At 40.2% G+C, this 15,289-nt stretch overlaps 1 protein-coding gene and 1 long non-coding RNA gene across 3 annotated transcripts in view; one reads left to right on the top strand and one right to left on the bottom strand.

The window, feature by feature from the left end:
- Positions 1-397: 397 nt before the first annotated feature.
- On the bottom strand, positions 398-14,610 carry LOC117201993 (uncharacterized). Its single transcript, XR_004484154.2, has 4 exons — positions 13,671-14,610; positions 3,441-3,561; positions 2,225-2,284; positions 398-980 (listed from the first exon to the last, which is right to left on the bottom strand). It is a non-coding gene; the product is annotated as an uncharacterized LOC117201993 (long non-coding RNA).
- The window catches only part of ABCD3 (ATP binding cassette subfamily D member 3), an 83,021-nt gene continuing 80,513 nt past the window's right edge, over positions 12,782-15,289 (top strand). Inside the window, exon 1 of one of the 2 annotated variants that reach the window (XR_007479151.1) lies at positions 12,782-13,221. Coding sequence is in view for 1 of the 2 variants with exons in the window: in XM_004263044.3 (XP_004263092.1) it covers positions 13,112-13,221 (110 nt within the window). In the remaining variant the exon portion in view is untranslated. The remainder of the gene's footprint in view (positions 13,222-15,289) is intronic. The other variant, XM_004263044.3, reaches the window with a different exon arrangement.

The following is a 15,289-nucleotide window of genomic DNA, read 5'->3' as shown; positions in this document are numbered from 1 at the left end:
TACTATTGTGTCTTTTGGGAATGTTTTATAATTTTCTTCATATTGGTTTTGAACATTTATTATTAGGTTTATTCTGAAATATTTTTTCTTTTTTGATGCTATTGTGAATAGGGTCTTCTCATCCATTATATCTTCTAACTGGTTGTTATTTGTATATATGAATGTTATTGATTCTTGCATGGTAAATTTATATCTTGCTACCTTTTGTAATTCTTTTATTGTTTGAGATAATTTTACCATTGATTCTCTAGGGCAGAAGTCAGCAAACATTTTATGTAAAGGACCAGAGAGTAAATATGTTAGACCTGATGGTCTAAAGGTCTCTGATGCAACGACTCAACCCTGCCATTGTAGTGCAAAAGCGGCCATAGACAAGTCAGAAATGAGTAGATATAGCTGTGTTCCATTAAAACTTTATTTAAAAAACAGATGAGGGGCTGAATTTCACCTGTGGTCCCTAATTTGCTGACCCCTATTCTAGGGTTTTCCAGGTATATCACCATCTTATCTGCAAATAGATAGATTTACTTCTTATTTTCTTCTGCCTCATTGTTTCCAGTAGTCTAATTACACTGGGTAGTAACTCCAGAGAATGTTAAATAATAGTGGAGATAGCAGGCATCTGTTGTTCCTGACTTTAGTGAGAATGCTGCTAGAGTTTCCTCGTTTCGGAGCTGACTTTAGGAGTAAGGTTCATATATTTTGTCATGATGAAAAAATATCCATTCATTCTTTTTTTTTTTTTTTTTTGCTGTACACGGGCCTCTCGCTGTTGTGGCCTCTCCCGTTGCGAAGCACAGGCTCAGCGGCCATGGCTCACGAGACCAGCCGCTCCGCGACACGTGGGATCTTCCTGGACCGGGGCACGAACCCGTGTCCCCTGCATCGGCAGGCGGATTCTCAACCACTGCGCCACCAGGGAAGCCCTCCATTCATTCTTGTAGCACAAATGAAACTATGAACAAAGCTGCTCCAAGGTGCTATCAGGGATATTAGGGAGCAATTAATTGAGACCAAGAGAATAGAATAAATAGATCATAAAATGAAAATAAACAAAAAATTTAAACAAAACAATCAAAACCTTCTTAATGGTTATGGATTGGTAATCAAGTCAACTTTCCTATGTATAGCTTTCTTTAAAAAGATATATTTAATTGGCAATTTCTTAATTTGTTTAATGAATCTCATTATTTATTTTCTAATAATCCTGCTTTGATTATTAAAACCTCAAGTTAACAACTTTAAACAGAAATATTTGAATTCAAGTGGGTACCAACATTTATACACTACTCTGAATGGGTCTGTCTTCCTGTAACTATATTACAGAGGAAGGAGCTGGGAAGAATATAGAAACAAAAAATAGAATAGGGAAGATTATACTGATTTTGTCACTAATTAGTCACAGAATATTGGCCAAGTCACTTCACCTCTCCTTAACTCAGTTTCTTCATCTGTAAATAAGGCCATGGGTCTAGATGTAAAGATCCATTTATCTGTCGATGGACATTTAGTTTGCTTCCATGTCTTGCTATTGTAAATAGTGATGCAGTGAACATTGGCGTGCTTTTTGAATTATGGCGTTCTCCGGATATATGCCCAGGAGTGGGATTGCAGGATCATACGGTAGCTCTACTTTTAGTTTTTTAAAAACTAAATGCCCATTGACAGATGAATGGATAAAGAAGATGTGGTATATATACACAATGGAATATTACTCAGCCATAAAAAGAATGAAATTATATAATTTGCAGCAACATGGATGAACCTAGAGATTATCATACTAGGTGAAGTAAGACAGACAGAGAAAGACAAATATCATATATCATTTATATGTGGACTCTAAAAGAAAGTTATACAAATGAACTTATATACAGAACAAATAGACCCACAGACATAGAAAACAAACTTATGGTTACCAAAGGGGAAAGAAAGGAGAGGGATAAATTAGGAGTTTGGGATTAACATACACATGCTAGTATATATAAAATAGATAATCAACAAGGACCTACTGTATAGCACAGGGAACTCTACTCAATATTCTGTAATAACCTATAAGGGAAAAGATTCTGAAAAAGAATAGATATAGATACATGTATAACTGAATCACTTGCTATACACCTGAAACTAGCACAAAATTGTAAATCAGCTATACTTCAATTTTAAAAAAGCATTAGCATCAAAAAAAAGGTCCATTGTAGCTTTACAATCTTCTGCTCATGCTTACCTTTTTATAGCTTTCCCCCTCGGAGTTATCATTATGATTTAAATAATCATCTTCTTGAACCTGTTTCACAAAGTAGGGCCCAAGTAAATATAGGAATAGACATGAAGGCATAAAGTAAATAAAGTAAACTAAGTCAGTTGAATAAAGTAAAATACCTACATGTTGGTGGTATTTTTCTTTTTAATCAGTGCTAATTTTTAGGCTTTAAAAATTGTTCCACACGATCAAGGATCATGAACACAAAATCAAGGGTTATTAGACATCCAAGGAAAATCTCCTATGTGGAAGATAAAGGCATGATAGAAATAACAACTTGGGGACTTCCCTGGTGGCGCAGTGGTTAAGAATCCGCCTGCCAAAGCAGGGGACATGGGTTCAAGCCCTGGCCCAGGAAGATCCCACATGCCACGGAGCAACTAAGCCCGTGCGTCACAACTACTGAGCCTGCACTCTAGAGCCCGCGAGCCACAACTACTGTGCCTGCATGCCACAACTACTGAAGCCCACGTGCCTAGAGCCTGTGCTCCACAACAAGAGAAGCCACTGCAATGAGAACCCCGCGCACCACAACGAAGAGTAGCCACTGCTTGCCGCAACTAGAGAAAAGCCTGCACGAGCAACAAAGACCCCACGCAGCCAAAAATAAATAAATTAAATAAATAAATTTTTTAAAAAAAGAAATAATAACTTGGAGAAAACAGAGTGTGCAGAGAGAAGACAACTTAAAAATAACTATCATTCATAGTCTCAGAGAGATAAGAAATGATACCATAACCATCATGTAAGAATAAGAGTCTATAAAAGGAACATTCAGAGAACAGAGAACTTTTCACCATGCTAATTCCATTCATATTATTCTGCTCCTTTTGGAAACTTCTAAGGCATTTTTGCCTACGCTCATGTTTACATTAAATAAGTCACCTTATAGTTTTAAATGTTTTATGTTTCAGTCCTTTTTCCCTAAAGATCCCTGATAGATCTTTGAAACATTGTATGAATAGGCAATTGAGACAACATAGGATGAATTAATTTAGATCTGCAATTTAATTATAAGCCAATTTACATTTTTCTTATCTCACAATTTATCACTACAATATACAGCCACACCGTTGACCGTTGAGCAATGTGGGAGTTAGGGGCACTGACCCTGCTGCCCAGCTGAAAATCAGTGCTGCTTTCTCTGCCTCAAAAACAAAGGAATTGATCAATGACTCACCTGAGATGAAAGGTGAAACAGTTTGGATAGAATCAGGACTCAAACCCTACTTCTTTTGATTCCATATATTGTGACGCCTTATCGAAGACAAACTTTCCTCCAAACTTGTTAATTTAAAGACCTGCAAAATGAAAACACAGGTACTATATTTACTGAGAAAAATTTGTATGAAAGTGGACCCACTCAGTTCAAACCCATGTTGCTCAAGGGTCAACTATATTGGTAAAACAGTATGCATTTTCAGTTTTTTAAAAATTATATAAATGAAAATAGTAAAGACTTCATTGGCCTTTTTATAGCTTTTTTATTTCATATCTTTCTGGCTTTATTATGGTTTTCCTGACACACCAAATTCTAGCAGCCTTTTAAATTGCCATTCTGGTGGATAGCATAGAGTGGTAGAGAATCCAGGAATCAGACAATGGCCAATAGTCATATAAAGGGACTGGGGAGCAGGACCCTAGGCTGGCCATGGAATTGTGCAAAGTTCTAGTTCTGTGAAGGAGGCCTGAGAAGACTCAGCATAGTGTCCAGTCCCAGCCGGGGTCAGGGCAGCACAATAATTCTAAAAGAGAGATGGTGGTATTCAGTTGAATAATGAATCAAACTTTCCTTTACGGAGGCCCAGGAGCTGTGTCTGGTTGACTGGATCCCACATACAAGTGGATGACTGAGAATTTAGCCTGTCAGGTAGGGCATCAATACTGTAACTACTATTTGAATCAGAATTTGCCTAAAAATGATTGGAACTGAGCATGCAAGTGTGGGGCACAGTGGACCAGACAGAGAACTGAAGTGAATGTAAATGTAAAAGTAAATACAGAAATAAATGTTATCAGAGACTTGGCGCCTTATAACTCCCTAGCCTGTGTTTGTCCTTACATTGTTAATTTCAAGAGGGTGGGGACTATGTTCTTTGCTTTCAAATTTCTTGTAAGTAGGTTCCCAATACATGGGTAGCAGCATAATATCAGTTTATGTTTTCTCCCTATCGTTTCCCCTTTCCCTTTCCCATTCATGGAGCAAGCTCTATGCTTCATTGTTTCAGCTAGGCTTGGTAGGATGGCTTTATGACTTTTGATTGTCAAAGCTTAAACTGAGACTGGGGTTTGAAGAGAATAAAAAGATCTTGCCTGAGACAGGAGGAGAGAGGGGTTCTTTAGCTGCAGAGTGTACCACGTCAGCTAAATGCTAGGTTGGAAGATCCTAGACTCATCCAAAATCTCCTGGCATGGAAGGAACTGTGCAGGCTGAGACAATGACGCTTCAGTCACAGATAGTACAGACAGAGAACTGATAAATGAAGGGGCCTCCACAATTCCTTAGTTATGTATGAGACCCCAAAACTTTTATACCCCCCAAAAGGAGGAAAGCCTGAAAAGACTAAGTTTATTTTTTTTATACTTAAAGTTCATTTAAAAAATATAATAGGTTCAAAAATAGTTCTGGGATAACTGGATATCCACACAAAAAAGAAGAAAATTAGACAACTTCATACCATATGCAAAAATTAACTAAAAATGGATCAAAGGTCTAAATATAAGAGCTAAAACAATAAAACACTTAGAAGAAGATAAAAGATAAATCTTCATGACCTTGGATTTGGCAATAGATTCTTAGATATGTCACCAAAAGCATAAGCAACAAAAGAAAAAACAGATAAACTGGACTTGGTCAAAATTAAAAACTAATGTGCGTTAAGGGACATGATCAAGAAAGTGAAAAGACAACCTAAAGAATGAGAGAAACTACTTTCAAATCATATATCTGATAAAGATCTAGTATCCAGAATATATAAAGAACTCTTACAACTCAACAACGAAAACAACCCAATTTTAAAAAGGACAAAGGACTTGAACAGACATTTCTCCAAAGAGGATACACAAGGGCCAACAAGCACATGAATATGTACTCACCATTATTAGTCACTAGGAAAATACAAATCATTACCACAATGAGTATTCAGACTCACTAGGATGGCTATGATCAAAAACCCAAACAATAACAGGTGTTGGTGAGAATGTCAAAGAATTAGAACCCCCATTCATTGCTGGTGGAAACACAACATGGTTCAGTTGCTGTGAAAAACAGTTTGGCGGCTCCTCAAAAACTTTAAGCATAGAATTACTATATGTCTAGCAATTTTACTCCCAGGTGTACACCCAAAGGAATTGAAATCAGGTACTCAAGCAAATACTTGTACATGGATGTTCATAGCAGCACTATTCACAGTAGCCCAAAGGTAGAAAGAATCCAAATGTCCTTAGCTGACGAGTGGATAAATAAAATGTGGTCTATCCATACAATGTAACATTGTTCAGTCATAGAAAGGAAGGCTACAATGCGGATGAACCTGGGAAACATTATGCTATGTAAAGGAGGCCAGACACAAAATGTCACTTATTGTATGATTTCATTTATATGAAATATCCAGAATAGATAAATCCATAGAGAAAGAAGATTGGTGGTTGCCAGAGGCTGAGGGGAGGGGACAGTGGAGAGTAACTGCTTAATGGGTATGGGGTTTTCTTTTGAGGTGATGAAAATATTTTAGATCTAGATACAGGCGGCAGTTGTCTAATATTGTGAATGTACTAAATGCCACTGAATTGTTGACTTCAAAATAGTTAATTTTATGTTATGTGAATTTCACCTCATTAAATTTTTTTCTGAAATGTAATAGACGATATATTCACAGGGTGAAAAATATAAAAGGTACAAATTTATTCGGTGCAAATATTTCTTCCTGCCTTTCACCACAATTTTACCCTTCCTGCAACTAGTCAATACGATCAACTTCATGAGTATCCTTCCAAAGATATTACATTCATCTATAAGCAAGTAAGTATATATTGCTCACCTCCCCACTCCTTTTATGAATGGTAACACATTTCACATACTATTCTGCTCCTGGTTTTTTTTTTTCTGCTTAATATTATATTTTGATATCATTCCATAGTAGTACATACAGAATTGCTTCATTATTTTAATGCATGTACAATATTCCATTACATTTATTTAACCAGTTTTTCACTGATAGGAATTAAAGAATATTCCCAATTCCTTTCTTTTACAAAGATGCATTATATCTATGACATTTCACTTACCTGAGAGTACATCTACAGAATCAATTCCCTGAAGTGAATTACTAGGTCATAGGGTATGTGCATTTGTGACTATTTTAAAGCTTTTGATCAATTATTTTATAGTTTGCTCTAATTTACCTGCCCCTCAGAAATATTAATTTAAAAATTTCATAGTATGTTTTAAAAAATTTGGGATCTTTGCCAATCTGGTAGGTGAAAATTGTATTTTAGTGTAGTTTTATTTTGTATCACTTATCATGTGTGACAAAAAGCATTGTTTCATATTAATTTTAATTTTTTATTCTATGAACTATATTTCATATTATTTACCCATTTTCTATTTAGCTATGGTCTTTTTCTTACTGATTTGATGTACTTTTAGGAAAATGAACCACTAGTCTATGAAATAAAGTGCAATTGTTTCCTACAGTTTTCTTTCTGCTCAGTTTATTGTGTTTTTTGTCATGAAGAAATTATTTTTAGTAGCCAAGCATCAATTTTTTTCTTCTACAGTTTCTGGATTTTAATACTTGTAAAGGTCTTCCTCGTGCCAAGGTTATAAGATAATTATTTCATGAAGAATTATTTTATGTTTCCTTCCAATAGTTTTATAGTTTCTTTAAATTTCTTTTTTCTTTTTATTCATCCTTTGATCAATTTGGAAATTATTCTCTTTATTTTGTTTGGCTGATGAGGTATGGATCCAATTCTTTTTATTGAGATGATGCAGGATTAAAGAAAAATAAGACTTGGTTTCTTCCCTTGTAATGGTTACTGCCATTTAAATAAATTAGCATTTTAGGAGCTGTGACAGAAATCAGAACAGTGTGCCTTGGGGACACCAAAGAGAGGAAAAGAGAGTCCAGAAAAGGCTTCACAAAGGAATGTATCTCCAATACTTACTGATCAGAATTAATGCTCCTATATCCTACTGGAACTCTCTTTTATCTTGACTTCTCTGATTCTCATGTCTCTGCATTCCCATACTACCTTTTAAAGTATTCTCACTGTCCTGGCTCCTTTTCCTTCCTTTAGCCTTAAAATGTAGGTGTTTCATAGGATTACACTCCACTTCTCAACTGCCCATTCTTCTTTTTAACTCTTATTCAGTTCCAAGGATTCATCTGTTTTGTATATGGAAGACCTCTAAATCCATGTATATTTTTTCTAAATGTGTGTTTGAAACTCTTATTATATTTGGAATTTTATATTTATTTGATTATTTGCTTAATATCTGTTCACCTACTAGACTGTTCTGGGTTAGGACTGTTCTGTTTTTCTCACCTGTGGCCTCAGTTCCTGGCACACAGTAAGTCATTAACAAATATTTTCATATGAATAAATGTTTAATACTAATCTTTTTTCCTATGAACTAGATCTTAATTTTCTGATTACGTACTGGGCATTTCCACTTGGTATTCCTCTTAACACTCCAAAATATTTGTTCAGGTTAACAAACATATGCTGTGTGCCAACAGTATATAGGGCCTAAAGATATATCTATTCTAAAGAAACAAAAAGCACAATTGTGTGTGTGAATGCTTTTAATCAGTATGACCTGCTCCATCAGTTTGGGGTAATAGTCACATATCATTTCATATCATTTATTTTTCCAATTAATTGCTCAGTTAGGTCCTTTTTAGGAAAACCTGTGTCTTACCCTTGAGGCTGCCTTTCTCACCTAATTCACTGAAAACCACAGGCAGTAATTTAGCCCAGAGCAGTTAAAAGTTGTCCGTCTCCAGGTAAGAGAGGGAACTACTGCCAAAACTCTGTGGGTACTAGCTGCTGTTGCCATTGCGAGTTGGCTGTCCTCAGCATCCTTGCTCCCCTGTCGTGTCGTCCTGGGTGCACAGCTTGTAGAGTGGCTGAAGCATGGACTCCCAAAGTTTTTCTATGCTTTGATACTGTTCCCAAAGAACACGGGTATTCCTAGATGGCTGAATTTGGATGGCCTTCATGACTTAGCCAAGTACTGTGCTGGAACCAGTTCTCCTTGTGGCCATGAGGCTGTTTTTGAACTAGTTCACCAGCCCAGGCTTCCTATTTCCCCTGAGAGTTTCTCTTTAGGATCCCGAGCTTATGAGACAGGACTATCTCAGTCTATCAGAAGGTTCTAATAATACGGAACCTTGAAAGGAAAGAGGTTGACATCTCAGTCTTTCTTCCCAGAAGGCAATCCTAGGCAAATTTTCACATTACCAATTTGGGCTAACTAGGGTTATTTGGAGGAATGGTCTTGTCCAGATGTCCTGTTACATACTTTCCCCAATCCAATGGGTACCAAACTCTCTTATAAATGTGTCAGTAAGAAGGGCTTCTCAAGTGCTTCTTTTCTAAGCAAAGATGAACTGTTCCTTGTGACTAGAGGTGTTTACCTTGTCAGAGAAATGATTGGCTGTTTCTCTTTAAAAAAGTTTTAAGATCTGCCTCCCCAACACCCTAGTTCTACATTAATAGAACTACATATGAACATAAGTAGTACAAAGAGGGGAGTGATTAACTTTGCAGGGAGTGGGGGTGGCAGTGGGGGGAAGTGGTCAGAAAACACTTTGGGGTCGGAGCCCATCAAAGCTTCAGCTTAAAGGATGTTAGGGCAGAACGGGATTGGTATTTCAGGTAGAAGGAATAGCATACTCGAGGGAAAAACACAGGGGGGAATAGAAGTGTGTCCTGGGGCAGAGGTAGAGTATACCTGTTGGAGGGGAAGAGTGCCAAGTTAGGAATTCAGAGAGGTAGGCAGAGCTTATATCATAACTGCCTTTCTGTAAGATGCTAAGGGTCTTGGGGTTTACCTTGGTGATGAGGAACCAGTGAGGAATTTATTCATCCGCATCTCAATATCTTTCCTGACAAGGTGTGCCATTTGTGTGCCCCTGCACTCTGGGAAATACTATTATCCTCTCAGGCACTCAACCAGGAAATTTCGGAGTTAATAAAAAATGTTTCTTCCTACTAAGTAATGATCTCACCCATCCCCACCCAATTTGAATCCACAAAGTCCTTTCCTTCCTGTTTGCTCTGTGCTGCACTCTCTCAGATGCCCACAACATTTTACCTAGATTATTTCAAGAGTGTTCAAACTGGTTTCTCTACTTGATGAGAAGCTCCTTCAATCTGCCCTACACACTGCCACTAGCATGGTCTTCCTTAAATGATAGCTGAGGTCACTACCCTTCCCCCAAACCTGCAATACTCCCTCTTACATGCAGAATAAAATCCCACCTGGTTAACTTAGTGTTCTAGATCTTCCATTAAACATTTCATCCTTTTCTCTCATTTCACACCCCTTCTTTTTTTTTTTCTTTTTTTTTTTTGCTGTACGTGGGCCTCTCACTGTTGTGGCCTCTCCCGTTGCGGAGCACAGGCTCCGGACGTGCAGGATCAGCGGCCATGGCTCACAGGCCTAGCCGCTCCGTGGCATGTGGGATCTTCCCGGACTGGGGCACGAACCCGTGTCCCCCGCATCGGCAGGTGGACTCTCAACCACTGCGCCACCAGGGAAGCCCTCACACCCCTTCTTGAACCTCCATCCACACCAGAGTTAATCATCTTCCTGAATCTGCTTTGTACCTACTTGTCTCTGTAGCTTTGCTCCTATTATATCGTCTCCTAAAGCCTTTTCTTCTATCCATTTTTCAAGGCCTGGCCCAAACCACATCAGCTGCATAACATATTACTCCAAAATTTAGTAGTTGAAAGCAACGACCAGCATTTATTATGTCCTACAGTTTGTGTGAGTCAGGAATTTAGGAGCGTCTTGGTTGAGTGTTCTGGCTTGGGATGGTTCATGAGGCTGCAGTCATCTGAGGCTTGACTGGGGATGGCAGATCTGCTTCCTAAGCTGGGAACCTGGTGCTGGCTCTTGGTAGGAGTCCTCAGTTCTTCCCTAGGGCTATTTGTTCTCTGCACAGCTGGCTTCCCCAGCAGCAGCAATCTGAGAGACCAAGGCGGGAACCACAATGCCTTTTATGATCTGGTTTCAGAAGTCACATACCATCACTTTCGCCATACTCTTTCGGTTACACAGACCAGTCCTAGCATGAGGGAGATTACACAAAGGCAGGAAGCAAGGATCATCTGGGACAGTGTTGGAGGCTGGCTGTCACAACATCTCTTCAAGAGGCTTTCTAGATTCCCTAGCTCCGTATGCCCCTCTCCTCCCTATTCCCAATAGTTCAAATTCTTTAAAAATCAGAGCTTCTGAAGATCTCGCAATTAATTCACACTTAAAAAAATCATTTAGTATTATAAAGTATAAATCCGAAAAATTGCTTTGGTTAATTATCAAAGGACACAGTGCTAAGGAACCTTCTCTAAAATCCTAGGTTGACAGAAACTTCATTGTTTGGAACTCATATTAGTGAGAACAGGACATTCCTTTCTTGCCTGGGGGGGTGTATACCCTACAGGTCACTTTGATTTAGAGAATTGGCTTCAATTTTCAGTGCGGGGGTTTAGACACAATACTCTACGTTAATCTTAAATTTATCTTTCAAGAAAATAGAACCACTAGTCTGCTTCTCAAGCCAGGTCTGATATTAACCCCTTTACATACAGATCTGATTTGCTCTGAGCCTATTAAGTACTGTTTTATTTAGAATCTACCTAAACGCTTCCCTTCCCCTGATACCATAATGATCCCCATTTCCTCCCTGTTTTGGAGACATACCCACAATTCCTCTGCTTCCTCTGCTGTGTGGGGTTTCCTTTGCTGCAGTAAGTTAATAAACCTAACTTTGTTGGGTTACAGGTTTGTCCCTGGTGGTCTTTATATGATGGGCTTTATGAACAACTAAAATTATTTGAGCTCATTATTAACTAATTTCATTTTTTAAGAATCACTCATGCTCCTTGAACAAGGGTATCTTTTAGAATATCTTGCCCAATGAGTCATTCTTATCTTTCCTCTGAACTATAGTCTACTTCCTAAATATATCTTTTCTTTGAAATATAATCTATTTACTAATTAGACATGTTTTGGACTAACCTTGCATGCCCTTCCTTCAGTGCTACAAACTCCAAGATGATACAGTCACTTTCTCCCAAGGTCCCTAACATTTTCACAGTACTATGCAATTTATTAGTGAATTAGTAACTTTTCCTCTTGTCTTACTGAGTGACTCTTGTAACCTTTATTAGGCAACTACCAATTTATATTGAGAAAACACCTAGGAAACCACTGTTTTGTGGGCTACTTCAGAGTGGGCTACTTTAATACGTGTATTATGCAAGGTTTTATGTACTTATTTTCTGACTGACACACTTGCTTTTTTCTCATTTCCTCAACTAAAGACAGGGACTCGCTAGTCACTGTACATACCCGAGTCTAAATGCTAAGGATAAGAAATTCTGTATCATCGGGCCTGACAGAAGAATGCTGTAATCTGTAATGCCCTTCTGATTCTGAGAGTAAGGCCAGCATTAATACAATGCACTCTTGTTATGTCTGAATGTCCCTCTGCAAAGAACAGTGTTTCTCAAACTTTTTGTTTGATCAGATCCACATTAAGAAATAATTTTTTTTTTTTTGCGGTGCGCGGGCCTCTCACTGTTGTGGCCTCTCCCGTTGCGGAGCACAGGCTCTGGACGCGCAGGCTCAGCGGCCACGGCTCACGGGCCCAGCCGCTCCGCGGCATGTGGGATCTTCCCGGACCGGGGCACGAACCCGTGTCCCCTGCATAGGCAGGCGGACTCTCAACCACTGCGCCACCAGGGAAGCCCAAGAAATACATTTTGTATCACTCCTCAGGACACACAGATATAAAAGACTGGTATAAAAATTTCTCAAAACAACTCCTTTACATGTAATGCACTCTCAGATTGTTCTATTGTGTTCTATTCTTCTAGATTTCATTTAAAAAAAAGAAGTGGTGGTCTCCATCTATCAAACCGATATCACAATCCCCTAGAGACTATAATCTATGGTTTAGAAAACACCGGCTTGGCAAAAGGTTTTTGATTTGTAGTCATTCTTTCCACATTTCCGTACACCTCGGAGAGTTCCCGACAGCTGTTTTCATCTAAAGGATTACTGTGCCCTCAGTTTTGTGTAAATGCTCTGTGACGGGGCCGTTTCCCTTCTTCCTGGCTCCTTTAAGAGGGTGGTAACGGCCCATCCTGGAGGTGGAGTGGCAGGTCCCACGAAGCCCCCGGCGCAGGCCAGGCCCGCTTTTCCAGTTCGTGTGAAAGCCTGCGCGTGTGTGCGCGCGGAGGTGGGGGGTAGGGGTGAGCTAGGGGCGACACACTGACCCAGCAGCAGCCAGGAGCAGCAGAGGCAGGCCCACGGCCGTCTCCGAGCCCTCTTTCCCAGAGACCCTGCGAGGGTCCACGCGTGCGCAGAGCGCGTCCCGGGACCTTTCCGGCCTCCGTGGCGCCCGCGCGCGCTCCCCACGAGCCAAAGTGCGAGGTGGGCTCCGGCGCGCGGCCGGTGCGGCGGCGCGCGCCAGGGGGCGGTCCTGCGCGGCCGGCACTGCCCGCCCCCAGCGCGCTCCTCTCCTCCCAGTCTCCCCCGCGCTTCCTGCAGTACGGTAGTCGCTGCCGTGTCCCCGTGCCTGTCCCCGTCTCGTTAGCAAAGGCTGTGCCATGGCGGCCTTCAGCAAGTACCTGACCGTGCGAAACTCCTCGCTGGCGGGGGCCGCGTTCCTGCTGCTTTGCCTGCTCCACAAGCGGCGCCGCGCCCTCGGCCTGCACGGGTAAGAAGGCCCGTGGCCGCGCCGCCTTCCCGGGCCCGAACGTGAGCTCCCCGCGCTCTCTTCTTCTTCGCCCGGCGGACGAGTGCCTTTGCCCCGCGAGGTCAAGCGGAGAGGGGGCCGGCTGCGGCCGCTGCCAGGCTCCAATGTCAGGATGTCCGGTGTCCCCGCGGCGCGGGCGTCCCCCGTGCTCTCTGCGCTCCGCCGGCCTGTCCGGCTGCTCACTCTGCCCCCGGGTGTGCGAATCTTTTTCCTGCGCTCGCTAGCAAACCCGTACCTCTACCCCGAGGCCGTCGCCCCTGATGTCCTCCCCTTTCTTGCATCAGCACCACCACCTCCTTTTTGCATTAACTTTATGAGTGTATTCTTGTTTTGCCATCTCATCTCCTGACAGACCGTGGATTTGCTTTGTGGACGTGTATGTGTGATTTGAGGAAGGGGATTGGACTCACCAGGCTGGAGGCTGTTGTCTAAGTCATTGGATGAGTGAGGTTTGGCACGATTCCTTAGTAGTTGCTGTTGAAAGTCGCGAGGATGGTTTGTGTGAACTCTCCTGGGTCCATTTGGCAAAGTTGCTTTCTAAAGTGGTGTCCCCTTCGAGTTGGCCAGTGAACGCCCGAGCATTTCATCCGAAAAGCTGAATCGGTTCCGAGGTATTTGGAGGGCAAGGTTCGTTTCCCTGACTCGCAGGTGGAACGTGAAAGTGTGTTCTAGATAAGGCTCCAGATCCCTTTTGATTATATTCCGCTGCTTCTCCCTCGAGAATTTTAATGTTTAAATTTAACTTTGGGAGATTATAAGATTAGAGAAGGAAGAGAGAGAATTGAGTTACTGTTGTGGCGTTACAAGACATAATTTTTTATTTGCTGGGAGTCACTTTCCTTCAGCAAATGAATGAGAAAAGGCTACTTCCAACGCATTCTTGCTACTATTGGATATTTCATATTAAATCTTAGCATAGTGCTTTCATCCATTTTACTTCATTTCTTTGGGCAGGTTCTGTTGCCTTCGGTTTTGACTTGCCTAATATATCTTATTAGTAGTAGATTTTGGACTAAAACACTGACAAGTGGCCTTCCTTCCCATGAAGTTCTTACTAACCTTCCCCTGGCTTCTTTATCTTATTAGTCTGAAGCAGTGGTCTTTCTTTTTCTTCCCAAATCTGCTTAACAAAGTTGAAAATGATTTGCTTCTTTGTCAGGACAGTACAGTACCTATTCACTTTTCCTCTCTTCAGTTTGCTTTTAAAATGATTTATTCTGGAAAATATAAACAAAATTTTCTGTTGGATTGTGTGCTTTCTGATCTCCCAGTTGCAAATGGAAGTTATTTGTTATCTGGGAATATGCCAATAGAAAATGCTGAATGCTATAAAATAACTTTGAATTACATTTTTACAGAGAAGTGTTTTAGTGCATAGAACAGGTGTTTTAGTGCATAGAACAGGTGTTTTAGTATGGGAGAGGGAGATTTGAGGACAGCCCTAACAGCTCTGGCTTGCTTTTATGATTTTTTTAATTAAAAACTTTGTTTTATTGGAGTATTACATAGTTGTAGAAAAATACATATAAGTGTAAAGCTTGAAGGGTTTTCACAAATAGAACTCACTCATGTAATCATCACCGTCATCTGCACCCAGATAAAAATATTATCAGCAACCCAGAAGCTCTTTTCAAGTCCCTTCCAGTCACAGCTAAAGTAGTTACTGATTAATAAGGCCATAGATTATTGAGCGAGGGAAATTTTAAATATAATCTAATGGGAAATAGTAGCAATAATAGCAAGATGGTATAATGCAATCAGTTTTATTAAATAATTTAAGTGTTTATTCATTATTATATAAAATGCTTTACAAACCTCTTTTTGAGAAACTTTGTAAACTTTTTGGGGGATTAAATTATGCAACAGTTAATTTACTGAACAAAAGATTGTTAATCTTTTGCACTGGCAGTAGTGAGGAAAATCTTTATTTTACACATTAGTTTGTGGGAGGAGAGTGCAAGTTATGAGCAGATAAGCATGATGTTTAAATTACTGAGGTAAAATGGTTGAATTACTATAAAACCATTAA

Source organism: Orcinus orca, chromosome 1, assembly GCF_937001465.1.
Source record: "Orcinus orca chromosome 1, mOrcOrc1.1, whole genome shotgun sequence".
Taxonomy (NCBI): domain Eukaryota; kingdom Metazoa; phylum Chordata; class Mammalia; order Artiodactyla; family Delphinidae; genus Orcinus; species Orcinus orca.
Note: the sequence above shows the minus strand (reverse complement) of the source record. Positions and strands in the feature narration are given on the sequence as shown.